The sequence below is a fragment of the Microcaecilia unicolor genome, chromosome 1, assembly GCF_901765095.1.
Source record: "Microcaecilia unicolor chromosome 1, aMicUni1.1, whole genome shotgun sequence".
NCBI lineage: Eukaryota > Metazoa > Chordata > Amphibia > Gymnophiona > Siphonopidae > Microcaecilia > Microcaecilia unicolor.
This window is the reverse complement of record NC_044031.1, coordinates 721824961-721849114: the sequence shown is the minus strand read 5'-3', so window position 1 is coordinate 721849114 and position 24154 is coordinate 721824961. Positions and strand designations below refer to the sequence as shown.

The window sequence follows — 24154 nt, the reverse complement described above, 5'->3', positions numbered from 1 at the left end:
ATTCTTCGTGCCCTCGCCCTCCGACGCCATAGGCCACGTGGAGATCGATCGGGGAACCCCCTGCCCGCTATAAAAAGGTAAAAATTACCTGCTTCTCGCTCCGAGCTGTAACGACCTGGTGTCCCAGTGAGTAGCTGCAATAAACATTTAAATAAACGTCGAAATAAATGCCCTTAAGGACGTTCAAAATTTTTTTTTTTTTAACGGAGCCAGCGGGAGGGGGAGAAAAGGAGGGACCTGGCGCCACCAGGTTTGCACTTGCTCAAGAAGAGCCCTCAACCCCAGGTACTCAACAAAACCTAAAAATTAGGCTTGGAGACCTAGCCAGAGCTGCTGCTGTGTGTGACCACCACCTGCTGAGATAGAGAACATGCTGAGGAGTTTCCGGCAGCACATGACCATATATAGGGAGGCAAAAGCTTTGCTCTCTATCTCCACCTGCTGGTAGATGGACACAACCCACCAGTCTATGGATTGATCAGCATGATGATATGGAATGTATCAGTATGAGCATGGGATTTCACCCAAAGGCTTCAACAGATTCAGCAACGGAATGTAGGCAGCAGATTCTAGAGGTCAGCCAAGGCTGGGATTTGGTACACCTTACAGAACAGGAAATTGGAGGAGCGAGAATATCCAGAGCAGAGGAGAGAATGATATTATAAGAAGAGACAGCCTCATTGACAGACTTGAATAACATAGTGGTTGACAAGAGGTTTGAAACACGGAGGACAGAATACAAGAATCAATAGCCTGAAGATTCCTAAACGTATTGGTGGAGATTGGACAGGACTGGGGGTGGGGGAGGGTGTTAGTGTGAAAATTATCACATATTGGTCAGAGAGGGGAAGAGCTGAGGCGCAGAAACTGGAGCGTGAGCAGTTGGAGAAGATAACATCAGGACACTGGCCATTCTGGTGAGTAGGGGTAGTGGAACACAGTTGAAGATTGAAAGAGGATGTTAAAGCGAGAAACTCAGAAGCATAAGAATCAGAGGGATCATTAGCATGAATGCTAAAATCCCCAAGAATGAGGGAAGGAGATGAAGGTTCAAGAAAGAAGGAAAGCCAGGAGAAAGTCGGTGAGAAAGGAAGAAAGGGACTTCTCAGGGGGGGTCGATAAATGACTGCTAATCAGAGAGGTAGAGGAGTGAATAGTCGGATGGCGTGGACTTCAAAGGAAGAAATGCAGCGAGACTGAGGCTGAAATCTACAGAAGGATGACAGTAGTACCCCGACACCACCTCCGCAGCCAACCAGGCAAGGAGTACGAGAGAAAAGGTATCCTCCAGGTTATAACCACACTCTTTGACCACAAAAAAGTTGTTGAAAGTTCTTAAAAACAGTCTCAAAATCCCATTTTGCTCTTGTTCAATCATAAAGGAATTAAGCAGTATAACTCTGACTGACACTTCTGAAATTGAGTCCTCAAATATAACAGATAAATCTTTTAAATCCTCTCACTCCTGGCCAGCATCTTCCAGTGTTCCCCAACTGCTTTTTTATTAGGCAGATAGTATATTAACTGTTTATATTATTTTATTTGTATTGCCCTGTGTTTCTTAATCAAATGGATACTTGTGGAATTATTTAAATGCATAAATAATAATTTTTAAAAAAGCGTACCACGAACAAAAATGGTAGCAACGCCTCTATAAAAATCACTGATAAAGCACTAGCTGGGGCGCTCTCTCTCCCCTTTCAGGCCGCACTTCCAAGCATACAAAGCAGAGACTGTTCCAAGAATAACAAATGGTGCAGTCTAAGTTATGAGGGACAGATTTATGCACAACATAAAGAAGGCTGGCGGTGATAAGACATATAAACGAGCAGAGGATCTTCAGTTGTGAGGATAAAACTAGAGATTACCTGGGCTATAAGATACTGCACCAGTGAACCTAGGCAGCTCGGACAGGTCTTATGATCTTTATCTGATGCCATATGCTCTATTTCGATGCAGTGCAGTCCCTCCAGGATGTCCGGGGAATGGGGAATTCAAGTAGTTCTGTTTGTTTTTTGTATTCACATCAAAAGGATTACAAGAAAAGAAACAAAGCTTTAACTGAGTTTTATAGTAATCTCATTCAACCTTTTTTGGCTGTAGAAACACAACATACGGTAGAAGGCCAATCTTGTCAAAACAAGATATCAAAATGCAAAGAACCCCCCCCCCCTGCAAATAAAATAGCTGCTAAAAGTGAGGAGAATTAGACCTGCTAAAGTAATTGCATAGCTTTTTTAACTGTCTCCACATTGATGGAATCGGCATAGTCTGCTACATGAGGAGTTCTGAATGGCTGAAATGGTCATGGACGATCCACTCTCAAGAAAGGCGGTGCAGAAGGTATTTTTGGCATTTAATACCTCTGGTGAGAGAGTCTGCCAACTCCAAAAAAAAGTCAATCATGGACAAGATGACATGCTGGCACATTTTATGTCCTTTTGGCTGGTTTGGCTGTTAACTGTTTCTCTCTCTCCAGTTCTTTATCTCGTTGCTGCTCTCGCTCCAAGTCCTCCTTCTGTCTTTTCTGCTGTAACTTGAGCGCTCTTTTCTATAGCAAAATGCAGCAATAAAAAAGAAATTATATTTGAATAACCCTTATGTCAGGTATACAAATGCTTAAACGTTTCAAATTTACAGCCAATCAGCCAATGGTTTCAATATTTTGGTAACTCTTATGCAACCTCTATAGAATAACTGTGGGGCCTATACAAGATGCACACTCAAACCCAATTTGTTGCCAATTAACCTCGATATTTGATTGTCAGCACTCTATTAGTACTAATTAGCTTCTTAGCCATATCAAAGGACGGTGTGCAATTCTGCATGTGAAAATCTGCACACCGTTCATAGAATCCAGCAATTTGTGTGTGAAACATTGATTTACACACACAAGTGGGTTCTTATAAAATACTGACCAGCTTAAAAGAATGATCTATGAGATGGCAGAATCGCACGTGAATTTTGCATCTTTATTAAACATTTGATATCCTGCCCATCAAATCAACTGAGTGGTTTACAATGTCACATTAAGGGCCTTCAATTACCCCGATATTGACTGGGTAAATGTAACATCAGGGCATGCTAGGGAGGTAAAATTCCTTGATGAAATCAAGGACAGCTTTATGGAGCAGCTGGTACAAGAGCCAATGACAAAAGGAAAAATTCTAGACCTAGTCCTTAGTGGAGCACATGATCTGGTGCGGGGGGGGGGGGGGGGCCGCTTGGTAACAGTGATCATAATATGATTGGATTTGATATTAGCTTTGAAGTATACATAGGGAATCAAATATGTTAGCGTTTAACTTTAAAAAAGGAGACGAACTGTGTGGAAAAAAAAGGCTTAGAGGAGCAGCTGCGAGGGTCAAAGATTTACATCAGGCGTGGATGCTGTTCAAAAACACCATCCTGGAAGCCCAGGCCAAATATATTCCGCTTATTAGAATAGAAAAGGAGGACAGAAGACCAAACAACAGCCGGCATGGTTAAAAAGTGAGGTGAAGGAAGCTATTAGAGCTAAAAGAAAATCCTTCAGAAAATGGAAGAAGGAACTGACTGAAAATAAGAAACAGCATAAGGAATGTCAAGTCAAATGCAAAGCGCTGATAAGGAAGGCTAAGAGGGACTTCGAAAAAAGATTGCGTTGGAGGCAAAAACACACAGTAAAATTTTTTATAGGTATATTAAAAGCAGGAAGCCGGCAAAAGAATCGGTTGGACCGCTAGATGACCAAGGAGTAAAAGGGGCGATCAGGGAAGACAAAGCCATAGCGGAGAGATTAAATGAATTTTTTGCTTCGGTCTTCACCGAGGAAGATTTGGGTGGGATACCGGTGCCAGAAATGGTATTCGAAGCTGACGAGTCGGAGAAACTTAATGAATTCTCTGTAAACCTGGAGGATGTAATGGGGCAGTTCTACAAACTGAAGAGTAGCAAATCTCCTGGACCAGATGGTATTCATCCCAGAGTACTGATAGAACTGAAAAATGAGCTTGCGGAGCTATTGTTAGTAATATATAATTTATCCTTAAAAACGAGCGTGGTACCGGAAGATTGGAGGGTGGCCAATGTAACGCCGATTTTTAAAAAAGGTTCCAGAGGAGATCCAGGAAATTAAACACCAGTGAGTCTGACATCGGTGGCGGGCAAAATGGTAGAGACTATTATTAAGAACAAAATTACAGAGCATATTCAAAAGCATGGATGTGGAGGAGTGGCCTAGTGGTTAGGGTGGTGGACTTTGGGCCTGAGGAACTGAGTTCAATTCCCACTTCAGGCACAGGCAGCTCCTTGTGACTCTGGGCAAGTCACTTAACCCTCCATTGCCCCATGTAAGCCGCATTGAGCCTGCCATGAGTGGGAAAGTGCGGGGTACAAATGTAACAAAAAAAAAAAAGTCAATGTGGATTTAGTGAAAGGAAATCTTGCCTCACCAATCTACTACATTTCTTTGAAGGGGTGAACAAACATGTGGATAAAGGTGAGCCAGTTGATATTGTGTATCTGGATTTTCAGAAGGCGTTTGACAAAGTACCTCATGAAAGACTCCGAGGAAATTGGAGAGTCATGGGATAGGAGGTAGTGTTCTATTGTGGATTAAAAACTGGTTAAAAGATAGAAAACAGAGAGTAGGGTTAAATGGTCAGTATTCTCAATGAAGAAGGGTAGTTAGTGGGGTTCCCCAGGGGTCTGTGCTGGGACCGCTGCTTTTTAACATATTTATAAATGACCTAGAGATGGGAGTAACTAGTGAGGTAATTAAATTTGCTGATGACACCAAGTTATTCAAAGTCGTTAAATCACGGGAGGATTGTGAAAAATTACAAGAGGACCTTACGAGACTGGGCGTCTAAATGGCAGATGACGTTTAATGTGAGCAAGTGCAAAGTGATGCATGTGGGAAAGAGGAACCCGAATTATAGCTACGTCATACAAGATTCCACGTTAGTTGTCACGGACCAAGAAAGGGATCTACGTGTCGTCATTGATGATACATTGAAGCCTTCTGCTCAGTGTGCTGCTGTGGCTAAGAAAGCAAATAGAATGTTAGGTATTATTAGGAAAGGAATGGAAAACAAAAATGAGGATGTTATAATGCCTTTGTATCGCTCCATGGTGCGACCGAACCTCGAATATTGTGTTCAATTCTGGTCGCCGCATCTCAAAAAAAGATATAGTGGAATTAGAAAAGGTGCAGAGAAGGGCGATGAAAATGATAAAGGGGATGGGACGACTTCTCTATGGGGAAAGGCTAAAGCGGCTAGGGCTCTTCAGCCTGGAGAAAAGGCAGCTGAGGGGAGATATGATAGAGGTCTATAAAATAATGAGTGGAGTTGAACGGGTAGATGTGAAGCGTCTGTTTACACTTTCCAAAAATACTAGGACTAGGGGGCATGCGATGAAGCTACAATGTAGTAAATTTAAAACGAATCTGAGAAAATGTTTCTTCACTCAACATGTAATTAAACTCTGGAATTCATTGCCAGAGAATGTGGTAAAAGCAGTTAGCTTAGCAGAGTTTTAAAAAGGTTTGGACGTCTTCCTAAAGGAAAAGTCCATAGACCATTATTAAATGGACTTGGGGAAAATCCACTATTTCTGGGATAAGCAGTATAAAATGTTTTGTACTTTTTTGGGATCTTGCCAGGATGCTGGGCTTGATGGACCTTTGATCTTTCCCAGTATGGTAATATTTATGTACTTATGTAGGTAGCGTGCGTGCTAACCGTATAGGCGCCTATAGGGATATTGTAGATGCGTACACTGTTAACGCGCGTTAAAGATGCTAACGTGCCTATAGCGCAGCTTAGTAAACAGGGCCCTAAAAATGATAGCTAGGAAGAGAGAAATTGATATAAAAAGTGACATGAAACATACTGGGCTGGCATGCGCGTGAAGGGGTGTATTCTGGGCAGAGTGCACATGTAGATTATAAAGTATGCTAAGCCACCTGCCTATCTACACAATCCACGTACTACTATTAATCATAATTTCTTTAGCACTACTAGATGTACGCAGCACTGTACACTAAATTCAAATGAGACAGTCCCTGCTCAACAGAGCTTATAATCTAATTATTCCCATCATAAGTAAAACAGACATGGGTACTGAACAAGTGAATAGGAGTTAGGCGTTAAAAAGCAGCCTCAAAAAGGTGAGATTTTAGCCTAGATTTGAATACAGTCATAGATGGAGCTTGATGTACTGACTTGGGAAGTCTACTGCAGGCACTCCTTCCCTTCTCTTTGCTTCCTTTCCCCTAACTGCAGTCTATCTGCTTAAGTATTGTGTTTCTCTTCCCTTATGCCCTCTTCTGTCATTGTAATTGTTTTTCTTTAGTTCATTGTAAGCCGCTTTGGGGCTGATTTACATGGCAAAAGGCGGGGTATAAATGTTCTAAAATAAATAAATAAATAAATAAAAGGAACAGAGTCTAGAGTTGGCAGTGGAGGAAAAAGGTACAGATAAGAGAGATTTACATGATGAGCAGAGTTCCCAGGGATGAGTATAGGGAGAGATACGAGTGGAGAGGTACTGAGGAGCTGCAGAGTGAATGCACTAAGTCCATATGAGGAGTTTGAACTGTATGTGGAAATGGATAGGGAGCCAATGAAGTGACTTGAGGAGAGGGCTAATGAGAGTGTAGCGACACTGGCAAAAAATAAATCATGCAGCAGAATTTGAACAGATTAAAGGGGAGAGAGATAGTTTAGTGGGAGACCTGTAAGAAGCAAGTTGCAGTAATCGAAGCATGAGGTGAAGAGAGTGTGGATGAGGGTTTTTTTTAAATAGAAATTTATACCAGCCTGCTGTTTATGCCAGTACTTTATAAAAAGACACACTGGCCAAGCAGCAGTTATAAACTTCTTTACCATGAACAGATTTACAGTATTTCTTAATTAAAATAAAAGGGTTTCCTAATCAGTCACCTTACTTGCTAACTCTTCTTACTCTCTTACCAATCTATATGTTCCATCTTTGCTTATACATTAAGCTATCAATTAAAATGTTCTATTATGTATTGTCATTGTAAGTAGTATACTATGCCATACTTTATTTGAATATTTTTACTGCTGTAATTGCCTATTGCTCATGTTTGATCTATTCTTACTGTACACCGCCTTGAGTAATTCCTTCAAAAAGGTGGTAAATAAATCCTAATAAATAAATAATATTCCTCTTCTTTTTATTTTTCTAATGTTTTCCCCTTGATGTGGGCTGTGTATTTGCTTTTTTTTATTTTTTATTCTTTTTTTTTTAAAGCTGAAATAAGTGCAACGTGTTGCTAGTTTCTTATTTTGATTGCTGTATATTTCCTATTTTGTGATTTGGAAATGTAAAATTTCAAAACTCAAAATAAACAAACAAAAATAAATACGAAGCAGACACCACTTACCTTTAACTTGGATGTCTTTTCATGCAGCATCAGCATCTCTTTCCTAATATTCACTAGCTTGTTGTGATAACACTTCGCTTCGGAAAACTACAAAAGAAAAATTGCTTGTTCCAACATAGGAAACAAAAAACCTTCAAAAGTGCCCCGGATCTATTTTTCCTGTATTCCCATGCAAAATCTCCTCTGCACACATTACCCTCAAATGTCCCACACCACCTAAACTATAGAAAGGACCTATCCCTGACCAAGACTCAGATGCACAAAGGTCCCGGTAAAGAATCGCTCTGTATCTCCACCTTGGTAAAAATTACTGATTTGGAAATACAGAGGGATTCACAAAGCGAATCACATGCAAATGAGCTGGTCGCTGCTTTTGCAAACCAGCTCATTTGCATGCGAAAGGGAGGAAGCCAGTCGTCCACTTGAGAATGCAGAACAGCCAACTGCTAAGCATGGCTGCTCTGCACATGCTACAGATGGCTTTCATACACGCAGACAAGCTGTGTGTGTGAAAGCAGTAGAGGTAGCCTTTAAAAAAATTTTGCAAGCACAAGCCTCGTCTTGAAACCACAGTCTGGCAGATGAGGGATCCACCATAAGGACAGAACAGGGCTACCTAAACTACTCACTGTTGGGATTCCCTTCAATTGAGTTGTTCATCTCCATGCAGTAGCGGATGCTGGTGGTTTGGCTCATCTCCGCCCAAAAGCTGCGGTCTTGTCTGCTGTAGTGAGGACTTTACAAGAGATGGTGAAAAGATGATAGGTAGGGGAGGGGGGAATCACAGCTCAAAGGGAGTCCGTGTCCAGCAGAGATCACGAAGCATGGAGGAGGATGGGCTCCGAGGCACAAACCTCTGCAAAAAAAACCCTTAAATGTCTTCCCTCCCCCCTTACTGTGACATCAATAATGTTTAGGTGGAGTTCACTGGATGCAGCCACATCTTCTGTGGTTCTTGGGGAAAATCCGAGGAAGAGATAGCATCCCGTTTGTAACACACAGCAGTCAAGTCCATAGTGTGGCAGGGGCAGCGGTGGGAGATCAAGAACATTTCCCCAGCAGGATGTCTGCAGCTCTGACAACTCTCCTCAGCCAGCCACCAGGGAGTACCGGCAGCTCTTGACCACCCATTAAATTTTCCACAGTAAAAGGTAGGAGCTGCTTCTGTGCATCGCTAGGAAAACGGCTGTGCATCCCTTTGCGTGCAAATTTGTATAGTAATTAGCTAATTATAATAACTTTGTATTCCACTTTCATTAGCTGCTACAGTGACGTGAAAAGAGCTCAGAGAACCCTTTTGTACATGTCTCGCCTGCTAATCTGGCTAGAACAAGTGTAAAAACCACGTTACTGGCTCATTAGGTTTTGTGCATCTGGACCCAAGTCCCTTGGCACCCCAAAAATGAAAGACCCCTACCTGAAGCCATTTCCAAATTATAATGTGGGGGGGACGGTAGGAGAGAAGATACAAAAACCAGCCATCAGTACAAATTCACAAGACCCCTCCAGATAGAACAAAGGATAAATACACACACACACACAATAATACCAAATACTAGCTGTAAAAATACTAGTGCTAGATGCTATACCACAGAGGTGCTAAGTATTAGTTACTCTTTCAATTTATAAGTTACACAAATCTTCAGTACATACAGTGAAAATGACAACTCTCACTCCAACAAATATGCAACCCTCACCCCACAACACCTAGAGAACTGCTCAACTTTCAGCACAGACAGGATATTCACAGTCCAAGAATACCTGTCTGGTGGTATCCTGCTGCACTAGGATAAAGACATCAAATTCAAAAACTGCAAGTAAAAGAAAGAAAAGTTTGTGCCTGCTCACACAGAACACTAGGGAATGAGATAGTGCTCATCTCAGAGGAAGAAAAACCCTGCATTCCACTTATGATAAAAATGAACGCCATTTTACAAGCAACCAGGTTTATAACTGGCTTTTGACTGGAAGGTTGGAGTTGGTATCTCTCTCCACGGTGGTAATTAAACTCTGGAATTCGTTGCCGGAGAACATGGTGAAGGCGGTTAGCTTGGCAGAGTTCAAAAAGGGGTTAGACGGTTTCCTAAAGGACAAGTCCATAAACCACTACTAAATGGACTTGGGAAAAATCCACAATTCCAGGAATAACATGTATAGAATGTTAGTACGTTTGGGAAGCTTGCCAGGTGCCCTTGGCCTGGATTGGCCGCTGTCATGGATAGGATGCTGGGCTCGATGGACCCTTGGTCTTTTCCCAGTGTGGCATTACTTATATGTACTTATGGGCAAGGGAGTATTTGGACAAGAAGCACTTCTTGACACTCTCAGCTGACATCTCCTAGAGATGAAGCCAGGGAAAGCTTTTTATTTATCTCTAGTTTTACTACCTCTGGTCGCCATTTCAGTTTCTGAAGTACTTGTACACTGACAATACTTCGATTTGCGCCTGCCCCCACTTGGAGCACAATATTCTGAAAACGTTTTAGCACAAGCATCTGGTATGTCTGCATGTTGATTATTTACACAGAATCTGGCTCCAGGCCACTCCTATAAAGGTAACAGATAACCCATGCTGCCTATCCTGTCTGCCAATCCCACCAATAACTAAGCTTTACAGTCCCTTCCTCTCCCTCAGAGACCTTCTGTGTTTGTACCATGCTTTCTTGAATTCAGACACTGGCCTTATCTCCATCTCCACCGCTGGAGGCTACTCCATGAATCCACCACCCTTTCCCTAAAGAAATATTTCCTTAGATTACTCCCAAGTCAACTCCATTTCATTCTAATCTTATCACCCTTACAAAAGATACTGGTCTTACCGCACAGGTGCAAAAATATTTAGAAAAACTGGGCACTAGCCTAAACGCTTTAGACATCAGGGACATGTTTTGCATGGCTGGGTTCGATTCCCACTGCAGCTCCCTGTGACTCTGGGCAAGTCACTTAACCCTCCGTTGCCCCAGGTACAAAATAAGTGCCTGTATATAATATGTAAACCGCTTTGACTGTAACCACAGGAAGGTGGCATATCAAATCCCATCCCCTTTCCACCTTTTTTTTTGGTGTGTATGTGTGTGTCACCATTTCTGGGAAAAGTTGACTATGTAGCAGATTCAAACTATTGAGAATGACCGATTTTCATGTCATGGGTCCATAAGCAGTCTGTAAAAGTTACATGTCTGAACTTCTCTTTTATTTTTTTAACATAAAAGGATGGGGTTTGGACTCGTATATTACTAATTGTTGGCCCAAACAGGATTCATTAAAACCTCATTTTTTGTTTCTGGTGAGTTTGGTCACCTTTTCCTAGAGATGGTCCCATATATTTGTATGCACTTATTTTGCTTCTCCTCCACTCCACATTCGACTCTTTGCCTCCTTCCTTTCAGACTCTCTGTATCAGCAACAACAGCTCTCCTTGGGAGGCACTTGCATGAAGTTTTAGGCATCCGTGCATTTTTCTGGTCCTCTTTTACGGGCTTCTTGCTTAAAACATACAAGTTCAAAGCAGAGGAATGTAGTTATCCAAGTATATTTCAAGTTTGATATACCGCCCACAGGAATGACCCCCTGAGCGGTTTACAAATCATAATAAAATAACAATTTAAGAAGAGAATGACAAAAATTAAAGAAAAGAATAAAAGCAAAAGTTAGAACAAAAGAACCACAACACACTCAAATATCTTAACTCAACCAGCACTAAGTACCCCGATCCCAATCAACAAGCAAGCGAAGGCAAGGCAGAAATCGTATTCAGGCCTGAAAAGTGCCTGGAATAAATAGGCCTTAACCTGAAATGATTCCTCAAGCTATAAACACAATGGGAGGACATTCCAAAGGGATGGCCCAACCACACTAAACATCCTGGTGTATACAGAGTCAAAGTCATACTGCCGAAAAGATGGAACTACCAGACATCATTGTGAGCCTGACCAGGCATATAGCGGGTCAAGTTAGCAAGATAAGAGGGGCAACCACTATGATAGCTTTTAAAAGGCAAACAGAGTTTTGTAGCGCACTCTATACGGAACGGGGAGTGACAATCAAATTTGCCACAATTGGACAGGAGCCAAATACCCATATTTTGGACTATTTATCTAACAAATGAAATCCCTGTCAATGCTAATCTGTCATCTATTTGCAACAGAATGAACGGACTTACCAAGGCATTGATATCCAGGATGGAATTACACTCCTTAAATTTAGATATTTCTTGTTCCAGAGTTTCCAATAACACCAGCTGGTTCTGCCTATTCAAAAGCCACAAAACCAAGACATTACATATATAGAATTAAGCAAGTCAAACCCTACAGAATAATTCCTTGTAACCATGATAAATCTAGGGGGTAATTTTATAACAGGATGCTTAAGTAGCAAAGGCAAATAGGTGCAAAACATTTATTTAAAATATTTTGTTATCCACTATCTCCCAGATTCTGTATAGTGCGCCTAGAGATCTGCGCAGAAATCAGCATGGATTCTATAACAATGTGTACAATTTAATGAGCTTAACAAGGTAATCAGTGCTGATAACAGCACTTAAGCAATAATAAGCACTAATTGGCACAGATTAGAATTTAGGCACACAACTCACTAAGCATTCTGTAACGATGTGCATCTAACTTCTAACACGCACAGGCAAAAAGGGGCATGGTTATGGGTGTTCTGAAATTTAGGCGCCTAGTTATAGAATATGGTCCAGTGTGCCTAAATCTATGCACTGGGACTTACGCCACATATTTGCTGGTGTAAATGGATGCGCATAGATTTAGGCGGTGAAATACCAACTAAGCGTATTCTATAATCGGCGCCTAAATCTAGGCACCGATTATAGAATACGCTTAGCACAGATTTCTTTGGCATCATATATAGAATCTTCCCCTATATCTGAAGACCTAGAGTACTGGCTCTCAACCAGTGTGTCAGGACACACTTGTGCCACTGAAAGCTGAGAGGCAAGTCCTTGCTTTCCTTAACAACAACGTGTGCCTGCAGGCTGGGGAGAGCGGAGAGCCAGGGAGTCAGGTAGTTGAAATCTAGAAAACTGGTCCTTATTTCTGCTTCTCTATTACCCACAATGATCACTGCTGCCACCAGCCCATAATAGAAATGTTGCAAGTCTGCTGTTCCCCATCCAGCAGTCACACGTAGCTCAGAAGCCAGACAAAGTTGTTGAGGTATATGCGCTTTTCTGATAAGTATGCTTAGGCTCATACTCAATCAAACTCAAATCTGGAAGTTCTTGAAAAGTAGACTGTCTACTGCTGTACAAGTCACTGTTTGATGTGTGTTCATTAACTACGATTAAATACTTCTTTAGCATTTTTAGCGCATGCTGTGTATGGGTGTCTACACGGTTAGCACACATTAATTTTTAGGCTGAGCTAAAAACGCTGGCGCACATTTGTAAGAGACCCCCTATATGCTTTGAAAATATGCCTCCATGTATATCAAGGACCCTCATTCATTCATTTATTTTATTTATGATACACTTGAGGTAGGTGCTTGAACATTCATCTATCAACTCTCATATCTGGTAATGAGCTGTGTCTATATAAATGTTGTTATGAACTGCAAGAATAGCTGTTAAAGCCAAATATCATTCCTAAAATATTCTGGGCAAAATATATTACTTCAGCAGACTCCAATTTACGGCTTGAAGGACAACTGATCAGGTAGATATAACCAATACTGAACTATTCTGTCTTCCTGTGACCACTGTAACAAGCTGAAAATGTTCTATGCATACGTCAGTTCCTGCAGTGCCAGCTTTGAGTGCTGAAGATCAGGTAAATAGTGCAAAATCAATCCTTTGGTTAACTGCTCCACAGCTTTCCGACTGACAGGTGGAAAGTCTTCTCCAAGACCCTCGTCAGCAGCTGCATCACTGGAATCTAGGCAAGAGACGACAGATGCCAGAGCTCACTTACTGATACACTTAACTCACAAGGTTGGTAAACCTCAAATGACAGAAATGATATGTTATTAACATTAAAAAAAAATCAATTGGTTAATTGAGCATTAAATTAAGAAGGCTTCAAGGGGTAAGTGAACATCCCCAAAGGAAGTTACTGCTCTTATAAAAAGGAAACTATTTAACCAACACAAAAGGGGAAACATTTCTAAAGTAAATAAAAAGAGTTGAGAGAAATTAGCAAAAATGTAAAGCAAATTACACGTTCTCAGTAATAATGTTAAAGCAGAAACTGGCATGATGTTTCACTCATGTGGGGGACCCAGTTCCTGACAATAATTAATAAACCAAATATTGGGACCTCTTTACTAAGCTGCTGTAGGGCTACTGTGCAGCAAAACAGCACTACCATGGGGAACACTCATGGTAGTTTTGTGTTTGCCGTGAGGCATTTCCCATGCCAGAAAATATTTTTCTGTTTTCTAGCGAAGGGCCAGTGTACGGCAATGCCTGGTGGTAATCACCCATTGCCACGTACTGTCCAATTACCACCAGGTTAGTGCATGAGCCCTTACCATCTACTAAATAGGTGGAGGTAAGGGCTCAGGCAGTAAATGGCTGCACGCTAATTTTAATATTAACGAACAGCCATTTAATACCCCATTGAAAAAAGGGCTTTTTCCTGCTGTGATAAAAAAGTGGCTTAGCACATGGCACTTTCACATGCTAAAACTAGTGCAGGCCACTTTTTACCACGGTTTAGTAAAAGGGGCCCATTGAACAGAACACTTAAGGAATAATCTGAAAAGTCTAATACAGACATTTCAAGTTATTCTTATATTCAGCAGGACTATATATAAAATTTTATCCTCGGGGGGGGGGGGGGGGGGGGGGAGGGTGTGAAGTCACATCATTGGTTGCTACCCCGAAGCTACGCAGTTGCCGGACATACTCAGTGCCGGCATCCACACAGCTAAGCGAACAAAGTTAGGACCAGTATTATGCAGTCCTATTTGATCGCTTAGCTATGCTGGTGACGGCACTAAATATTGCCATTACCTAAATGGCTGTTGGCTCATCCCCAACTCCGCCCTCTGAACATCTCTCTACCGGTTAGTGGCAATATTCAGCACGGCCCAGTTAAATGCCATTGAATATATTGATATACAGCTGATGCTATTCAGAATGCTCTATGTAGATCATTATGGGCCAAATTCTATAAAGTTGTGCGACCATATTTCCGACTAGCATGCAAATTATAGAATAGTGCCAGTTGCACGCCTAACTTGTTATATTAGGCACCAATAGTCCTTACATACGATAGCCCTTAAGTGGCTTTAATTGGTGCCAATTGGCACTAATTTGGTGCTAGTCTATAAATTAGCGCCTAAATTCTATAGGGCGGGCACAGGGGTGGGTCTTGTACTTGCAGGCATAAGTTAGAGATTAGTACCACTTAGGCGTGACCATTTACACCAGCCTTTGACCTAAAGTCAGGCGCACTCATGCCAACTTCCATTCTATTCTAAGGCAGCAATTTCTTGCACAATTGCTGTTACAGAATTGGTATCATAGCACCCATATTTTTTCATGTCTAATTTTTGGTGCACTTTCTTGAATCTATTTGTACGTGTATAATGCCATTTAATAAATCAAAAAAGCACTTAGGGGCACTTTTACTAAGCTGTGGTAAAAAGTGGCCCTAATGCAGGGGAAAGACCCGTATCAGGGAGCACCAAGGTTATTTTTACTACAGCCATAATAATGGCCTTCATGTATTTTTTGTATTCATCGCCATGCGTTGCTGCCATTAGCGCGTGGCCATTACACTCATTTTGTAGATGGTAAGCACTCATGCGCTCTCCGTGCGCTAACCAGACAGCGTGCAGTAATGTAGCTGCGCTGATTAGAGCCAAACACCCGCTCAGAAAAAATGTAAAGTTTTTTTTTTTTTTTTTTTAACGTGACGTTAACACACACACATTTGGCAGTAATCATAGGAGGCCTGAATACGTCCCACTGTGATATGTTAAGCTGCCTTAGATGTGCGGTAGTCCTAAAACAGCTTGATAAAAGGGCCCTTTAGACATTTTGAATTTCAGGCTCATCTATATTTATTTTCTACAGACACATGCACCCTCAGATAACAAAGAAAGAGACAAACCACTCTCATATTATCTAAACTGCACATATCCTGTACTTCTGGCTGTAAATAACGTGAATTTGATTTACTAAAGGATAGCATTAATTATCTCCCACAACGGCACAGAAGAGATTTCATAATTAGCATCTCACCAGGGAAAATACACAGAAAAGCTGGTATCCTGCTGTGGAATCAATTAAACTGTTGGCACTCTGCTGAATATAGCTGCTCCCTCTCCTCTGAATTGGGCACCAATCCTGTACTGCACATTGACCGAATATGAGAGAGAGCCAGGCAATCAAAACTCCCACCAACGTGAAGGCAGTCGAGCAGTACAGCAGTACCTTCTTACTGTTGTGTTCTGTATGGTTTTAATGAGTTTTTCCATGTATTTTTCATCTCTTCCCCTCAGTCATTTCTGCCACCGATTACCCTCCTCAAATTATATGCCTGAATTTACACCAATCTGCTTAATTTCTTTGAAGGCGTGAATAAACGTGGATAAAGGTGAGCCAGCTGATGTAGTGTTATCTAGATTTTCAGAAAGCTTTTGAAAAAGTTCTGCAATATCCTTCTGTGGATTAGGAATTGGTTACTGGACAGAAAACAGAGGGTAGGATTAAATGGCCATTTTTCTCAATGGAGGAGGGTGAATAGCGCAGTGCAAGAAGGATCTGTACTGGGACTGGTGCTATTTAACATATTTATAAATGATCTGGAAATCGGAACGATAAGCGAGGTGATTAAATTTGCAGATGATACAAAACTATTCAAACTTATCAAAACACATGCGGATTGTGAAAAATTGCAGGAAGACCTTAGGAAACTGGAAGACAGGGCATCCAAATGGCAGATGACATTTATTGTGGACAAATGCAAAGTGATGCACATTGGGAAGAATAATCCGAATCATAGTTACCTGATACTATGGTCCACTTTAGGAGTCAGCACTCAAGAAAATGATCTAAGTGTCAATGTAGAGAACACGCTGAAATCTTTTGTCCAGTGTTGGCGGTGGCCAAAAAAGCAAACAGGATGCTGGGAAACAGTAGCGTAGTCAGACAGCCAATTTAGGTCGAGTCCGAGACCAATGTGGGTGTGCCAAAAATTTCATGTCTGCTGCCACCGCACCCCCACCCCAAGCAAAACCCAAACTTAACATCCGCCCCCCCCTTCCTCCCAAAGTAAATAATATACCTGTGCTGGCAGGGATCCCCAAGCCCCGCCAGCCGAAGACCTCCTTCCTGCCAAATGAGCTTCTTGTGTGGCCGCCAACACTGTCCCCGAACCGTTGCTGCAAGACACCGGCCTCCGCCTATGCTCAATTTTGTGCATGCGCACGGTGGAGGGGCTTGCAGCAGCTTGGGGACAGTGCTGGCGGCCGCCCAAGAAGTAAGCTTGTTTGAAGGGAAGAAAGTTTTTGGCTGGCGGGGCTAGGGGATCCCTGCCAGCCACATTAAGGGAGATGACATTTTGGGTGGTGGAAGTATTAGAAAAGGAATGCAAAATAATACCAAGAACACTATAATGCCTCTGTCTCACTCACCTCACTTTGAGTACTGTATTCAATTTTGGCTGCCGTCTCTCAAAAAAGATATGGTAGAATTAGAAAAGGTTAAAAAAAGAGTGACTAAAATGATAAACGGGATGGAACTGCTCCCATATGAGGAAAGGATAAAAATGTTAGGGCTCTTCAGCTTGGAAAAATGACTGAGGGGGGGGGGGGGGGGGGCTATGATTGAGGTCTATAAAATTCTAAGTGGTGTAGAACAGGTAAAAGTGAATCAATTTTTCACTCTTTCAAAAAGTGCAAAGAGCAGGGGAACCTCTATGAAATTACATGGAAATACTTTTAAAACAAATAGGAGGAAATATTTTTTCAATCAAAGAATAGTTAAGCTCTGGAACTCAGTACTGAAGGATGTGGTAACAGTGGTTAGCGTATCTAGGTTTAAAAAAGGTTTGGACAACTTCCCGGAGGAAAAGTCCATAGTCTGTTATTGAGATGGACCTGAGGGAAGCCATTGCTTGCCCTGGGGTTGGTAGTATGGAATGGTGCTACTATGTGGGTTTCTACAAGGTACTTGTGACCTTGATTGGCCACTGTTGGAAACAGAATACTGGGCTAGATGGACCACTGATCTGACCCAGTATGGCTCTTATGTTCTTAATGATTCATGACAACGTCACCAGAACGACGAATAGAAAACAGGCTTTCTTCATGATTTGCTATCAGGGATCTACTGTGCTATATTGATAGATTTTATCATATATGATGGGAGGAATAAGACAGTATGTACATCTAATGGAGCAGAGTTCCGCTGGGTGGTTGGCAAGGGTTTTCACGATAAAGACAGTGGTCTTCTCTCCCTCCTTAAGCCAAAACTCAGCACCTTTGTGGGATCCTGTGCAACGCAGCACTAAGAAACCCTTTTATTCAAGTGTGGTAAATTTCTGCACTTAACACCTGTTAATTATTGCTGTTAAAGCACAGTAAGTGCAAAGGCTTTACATTAACTGTTGGGGGTGACCAGCATGACCTCTGTAGTTACTGCACAGAAATTTTCTTTACCCTGCTACTGAAAAGAATCATAATGCCTTCTCTTCAGGGGGCAGTAAGTGCACTAACTGGACAACGGACAGTGTGAAGTAAGTACCATTTACTAACTACAATGTGCTCTCTATACCCATTCTCCACTCATATTTCACCCAGCTTCCCTAACAGTACACGCTGCAATGCCAGCCAAGTAAGTTACTGCAATGTACTAACAGGGCAAACTAATATTGCACATCAACTCCTGGACTCTATATATGGCGACTAAAGTTGCACTCAGCCAATTTGTACGTGCAACTTAGTTGTTTAAACAAGCCAATCGGTGCCGATAATTGGCCAATAACAAGCAATTATCAGCACTAACTAGAATTTACAAGTGCAATTTCTTAACTGTATTCTGTAAAGCGGTACACATAAATTTGAATGTGTGGATCCCAAAAGGAGGTGTGGGAGGGGCATGGGCGGATTGTGGCATTCCTAAAAATTATGCAGTTATAGAATATGCCTGATCTGCACCTAAGATAGGTATGGGCATTTACACCAGGTTTTATTTGGCGTAAATGGTTGTGCTTAAATTTTAGTTGCAGGAACAGGTGCTACGCATATTCTATAAACTGCACCTAAATTAAGGCAAGGTTTACAGAATAGTGCTATGTGCATTTTTTTTAGCACGATATATAGAATCTGGTCTAAACTGCTTAATGCACTTTAGCACAAAGGTCCTTAAGTGTTGTATATGATAATTTATAGGTGGGCAATATATCATGTTTTCCTGCATTTTAATCTCGCTGCAGTGTTTTGCTTTTTTTTTTTTAATACAAGCTGTTTTTTCTTGCCTGTGTGCTGTTATTTTTTATTCTATTGTGTTAAAAAAACACATTCCTTCAGTATGCCTGGTTAAATGCAGACTGCAAAACAAAAAAACAAAAGCCTTAGAATATAATTCAAAGTACTTGCTCAGGGTAAGCGGCAGTGGCGTAGCCACAGGTGGGCCTGGGTGGGACTCAGGCCCACCCAAAATTGTGACATTCTTGCTGTGGCTGGTGGGAATCCCCAAACCTTGCCAGCTGAAGATTTTCTCTCCTTGGGCAGCCAGAACTCTTCCAAATGTCAGCCAGTAGCACTTGCCTTGAGCCGACGCCGAGACGGCCCTTCTGCACATGCTCAGTTTTCGCACGTGCAAAAGCACTGAGCATGCATGGCCTGCCAGCAGCAGCATCAGTTTGAGGCAAGAGCTGCCAGCTGCCGTTTGGAAGAGTGCTGGCTGCTCGAGATGGAGGAGGAAATCTTCAGCTGGCAGGGTTTGGGGATCCCCGCCAGCTCAAGTATTTAATATTTGGGGTTTATGGGCAGGGAGGGTGGAGAAAGGAACAAACCGGAGGGAGGCTGGGGGGGGGGGGGATGAATTCCATGTCCACCCACCTTGGGGTCAAGCCCACCCAAAATTGGTCATCTAGCTATGGCCCTGGTCAGAAATTCTGAAAACTATTTGGGTACCTGGAGCAGCAGCAGTGAGACACAATGGGAGTAATTCAGTTTAGTATATCAAAAGATAGTGCCCAGCATTTTGCACACATTTTGATGCCCAAGTGATATTAGGGCACCCAGATACTATTATAAAATAACGCACAAGTCAGTATTTACATGCCATTTGGGTGTGAGCATTTGTGCCTGGTATATGCAGGTGTAAATCCACAAACATTATTATTACACTTTTGCACATAACCGGTAATATTCTATAAATTAAGCACATAAATGTGGGACCTGACCATGCCCTTGCTCATATAAACATTCCTTGCAAATATGCACTATGCACCTTGCGCCCACAATTTACAGAATAGTGCTCAGCACACACGCATGAATGTTACATCCATGCACTTTAACTGCTAGTACTCTGTGACCTTAGCATGCAAATGGCGCTTACATTTAGGCACTAAGTACAGAAAGAGGGGAATGGTCTCTGTGCCAGCCTGCCTACCACGCCTGCACATCAAAAATAATTGCTACTGAGCAGTAAGTTTGCTATCACAGAAGCAAAACAATAACAATTTTTGTCTTAACAATTCTAATGTTGAAGGATCCAACTGGTTCTTTTCAAAACCTTCATCTCTTTTAACCCCCTCTCTCCCCCGTCCTATGAGAGATTAAAGCGTCACTAGAAGTTAAAAAAAAAATGAAAACCAAACATGAGTGAGATCCTAGCGGACTCTGATCCTGGGGAACTGGGCTCGATTCCCACTACAGCTCCTTGTGACTCTGGGCAAGTCATTTAACCCTCCACTGCATACAGCCTCTCGCCCCCTACCTGCTGCATCTTCTTCTGCTCGCATCGGCGCAGCTCCCGCTTGCAACGAGTCCACGGTACCTACGTTAGTCTCCATGGGCCCTGCCCTTTACGAACCGCAAGCGGAACCGAGCCGTACCCCCTGGATAGTTCTTCCTCTCTCCTTCCACAAGAGAGACTCGCAGATTCCGGAAGAGCAGCCTCTCCCGAAACAACACCATGAAAGTACTACAATGAGGTTTAAAACCCTCCTTGGCAGCTTGACACCGTACACAGACCACTTCCGGGCTTCAAGTGAAAGTCTGACTGGTTACCACGCAGTCACCGAACGCTCCTATGTGATTGGCTAACTCTCATCCATGATCCCCAGCAAAAGATCGCAAAAAGGCTCTTTGGCCCCCTCTAGTGGTCTTACTCTTTTCATGAAAAGTTGGCGTTCTGTCCCTCACAACGGGAGGTCTGAGAATAAACCTGTTTGTGGTCTCGCCCATTGACAGTTGTTTTTTTTTTTTCGAAAATGACCGCGAGGCTGTGCCACAAACCTTTCCTCTATCCTCTCCCACCACAATCCAGCATATTACTGTTCCCCCTCTCTTACCTCATTGAGGAGTGGCCTAGTGGTTAGGGTGGTGGACTTTGGTCCTGACAAACTGAGTTCAATTCCCACTTCAGGCCAGGGGTGTATCTGCGTGGGGCCTCAGGGGCCTGGGCCCCCGCAGATTTCGCCCTGGACCCCCCTACCGCTGCCAACCCTCCCCCTCCGTTGCTCGCCTACCTTCGCTGGCGGGGGACCCCAACCCCCGCCAGCCGAGGTCCGCGTCCTCCTGCCGCTGCCGGCTGCCTCTGGTGCTTTCATTTGTCCATTGAAGCTGGCGCCGATGAAAGTTTCTTTTGAGTCTGACGTCGCTGCACGTTGTACGTGCAGGACGTCAGACTCAGAAACATTTTCTGAGTCTGACGTCCTGCACGTACAACGTGCAGCGACGTCAGAGTCAAAAGAAACTTTAGTTGGCGCCAGCTTCAATGGACAAATGAAAGCACCAAAGGCAGCCGGCAGCGGCAGGAGGACGCGGACCTCGGCTGGCGGGGGTTGGGGTCCCCCGCCAGCGAAGGTAAGCGAGCAACGGAGGGGGAGGGTTGGCAATGGTAGCGGCTGGGGGGAGGGGGATCGGCAATGGCGGCGGCGGCGGCGGGGGGGGGGGCTATAATGTGCCCCCTCACTCTGGCCCTGGCCCCCCCTACCGCCGCAGTTCAGATACGCCCCTGCTTCAGGCACAGGCCCTATGTAAGCTGCATTGAGCCTGCCATGAGTGGGAAAGCACGGGGTACAAATGTAAAACAAAAAAAAGTGTCCAGCATCTTCTTGTCACCCCCCTCTGGATCAGCTATCACCCCCCTATTGTCTCATTCCCCAACCCCCAGTAGTCCAGCATCACATAGTATCCCCTTACTCTTCCCCATCTTTTACCAGTGTTGAGGTGCGGGAACAAACAGGCAGCCAGAGAAGCATGGGGGGGCCTCAACACATGCACACACTGAAGGCTGCCATATGGCTGCCCACTCCCTCTTGTTATGGAGTGGGCAGGGACACAGCAGATCTTCAACACCTGTGTGTGTTGTGGCCTTGCCTTTACATGTTCTTTAGCTTCCCTTTGCCTGATTATCCCCACTGATCTGCCACAGGTTCATAATAATGCAGTCACTCCTGCTAAGTGTGTAATCTTTACTCCTAGTGGTCACTGCTTTGCATGTGACCTCTTCTTCCCTTTCAGAGAAGCCCAGGCCTTTCCCGGCCTTGTTGTCATTTCCTGGTTGTGTCTTCAATCTCAGCTCTGATAAATCAGCCCCTGACAACTGCATGTGACCAGGGTTGCCAGGTGGAAAAATTTTTTCCAGCCTAAAGGAGCCCAAAATCCAGCCCAAAACCCGCCCAAACTCAAACCCCGCCCCTGACACCCCCGCCCCCGCGTCATCACCCCCGCCCCCGCCGTCATCAACCCCGCCCCCGCCGTCATCGGCCCCGCCTCCCCGTCATCGGCCCCGCCTCCCCGTCATCGGCCCCGCCTCCCCCGTCACTAACCCCGCCTCCCACGTCACTAACCCCGCCTCCCAATGTCACTAACCCCGCCTCCCAACGTCACTAACCCCGCCTCCCACGTCACTAACCCCGCCCACCGCGGCCGAAAAGCCGGCCAAAAAACCGCCCAAAAAACCGCAACCCGCCGCGGGCAAAAATTTCCCGCGGCGGGTCGCGGAAAACCGCCCAATTGGGCGGTAAAACCGCCCACCTGGCAACACTGCATGTGACCCTCTCCCTCCAATCAAGGGCCACCCTCACTGCTTCGAGTGGCTTTCCCTTTCACTAAGACCTAGGCTCAGGCTTTGAAGCTATTTGGTCCCCTCCCCTTGCCCTCCAGCCTTTATGGATACTTCTTGCTCCTTACTAGGGGGCTGATGCTCAAAACATAACACTAGCATTAAAAATTAAAAGTAATTAGCGCTGGAGTCAGGGTTTTTGTGTCATTACGTGCTGGTACCTTTTTTTGTTTCCTTACCTGCTCATCCTCCCATATCCTGATGAGCAGCATCAGGAAAAGCAAGCAGTAACATTTTATTACATTTGTACCCTGTGCTTTCCCACTCATGGCAAGTTCAATGTGGCTTACATATTGTGTACAGGTACTTATTTGTACCTGGGGCAATGGAGGGTTAAGTGACATGCCCAGAGTCACAAGGAGCTGCCTGTGCCTGAAGTAGGAATTGAACTCAGTTCTCAGTTCCCCAAGACCAAAGTCCTCCACCACCCTAACCACTAGGCCACTCCTCCACTCCATGTGCAGGGCTGCAGTGCTTGGCTCGCACTGTTGGCTCTGCCAGGCCCTGCCCTGCAACAAGAACTTGACATCAGATGGGCAGGGGATTGGCAGAGTCTACAGTGAGCACTCAAGCACTGTGGCCCCACACACCTGCTACTGCTTGCTTTGCCTGCCACTGCTGCTCATTGGGAGAAGCAGCTGTAGACCTGGAGAGAAAGGAAGGAGGGAGGGAGGGGGAGGAGAAATGATGGACAGAAGAGGAGAGAGACATTGGATGAAAGGGGGGAAGAAAAAGGGAAAATGCTGGCTGGAAGGAGGGGAAAAGGGGGATATTCTGGATGAAAGGAAGGGGAGAGAGGAGAAATGCAGGAAGGATGGGAACAGAAAGAGGGAGATACTAGAGGAAAGAGGGAAAATTCTGGATGGAAGAGAGGCAGAGAGAGGGACAGACAATTCAAGTGGGGAGGAGAGAGAGGGGACATGCTGGATGGAATTGGGGAGGAGAGGGGAAATGCGGAGGAAAGAGGGACAAATGATGGAAATGGGGAGGGGGGAATGCTGGAAGTGGGAAGGAGGGAGGAAATGCTGGATGGAAGTGGGGAAGACGATGGCAGAGGGGAGGAGAGAGAGAGGAAATTCTGGATGGGAGGAGAGAAAGGGGCAGACAAAAGAAGTGGGAAGAAGAGGGGCAGATGATAGAAGTGGGGAGGACAGAGAGGGGAATTGCTGGATGGAAGGAGGGACACAGTCAAAAGAGGGAAATTAGATAGTAAGAAATAATTACATGTGGACAGAGGCAGAAAATAAACTGAAGATGAAAGGAAAAAGAGGAGAGAAAAATAACAAATGAACAGGAATCCTGGCAATAGAGTTAAGAGAAGACGATCAAAGTAGTGGTGTTGTCCTGCATGTCAGAGTCTGGTTTTGGGGAGTTTCAGCTGCAATTTTGTCTACATATTTTATTAGTTTATGGTCTGTAGGGATATTTTCAATGATGCCTTTTTATATATTCCATGGCTAGTAACATGTATGTGGTTACTGTAGGGG

General features: G+C 43.8%; 1 protein-coding gene across 1 annotated transcript; it reads right to left on the bottom strand.

Annotated features, from left to right (window-relative positions):
- Positions 1-1134: 1134 nt before the first annotated feature.
- On the bottom strand, positions 1135-20588 carry LOC115459800 (biogenesis of lysosome-related organelles complex 1 subunit 6-like). Its single transcript, XM_030189581.1, has 5 exons — positions 20313-20588; positions 13146-13290; positions 11559-11646; positions 7397-7483; positions 1135-2551 (listed from the first exon to the last, which is right to left on the bottom strand). Exons 1-5 carry the CDS (start codon positions 20386-20388, stop codon positions 2432-2434), a joined length of 516 nt encoding a protein of 171 aa, XP_030045441.1. The 5' UTR covers positions 20389-20588; the 3' UTR covers positions 1135-2431.
- Between the last annotated feature and the right edge of the window lie 3566 nt (positions 20589-24154).

Bases quoted from the DNA above. Each gene is read 5' to 3' on its own strand.
- LOC115459800 (XM_030189581.1), bottom strand. From the start codon at position 20,388: ATGGAGACTAACGTAGGTACCGTGGACTCGTTGCAAGCGGGAGCTGCG. The intron at 7,484-11,558 runs GTAAGTCCGTTC...TTTCTTTTGTAG, and splicing joins TCCTGGATATCAATGCCTTG to TTTTCCGAAGCGAAGTGTTA. The intron at 2,552-7,396 runs GTAAGTGGTGTC...ATTTTGCTATAG, and splicing joins AAAAGACATCCAAGTTAAAG to AAAAGAGCGCTCAAGTTACA.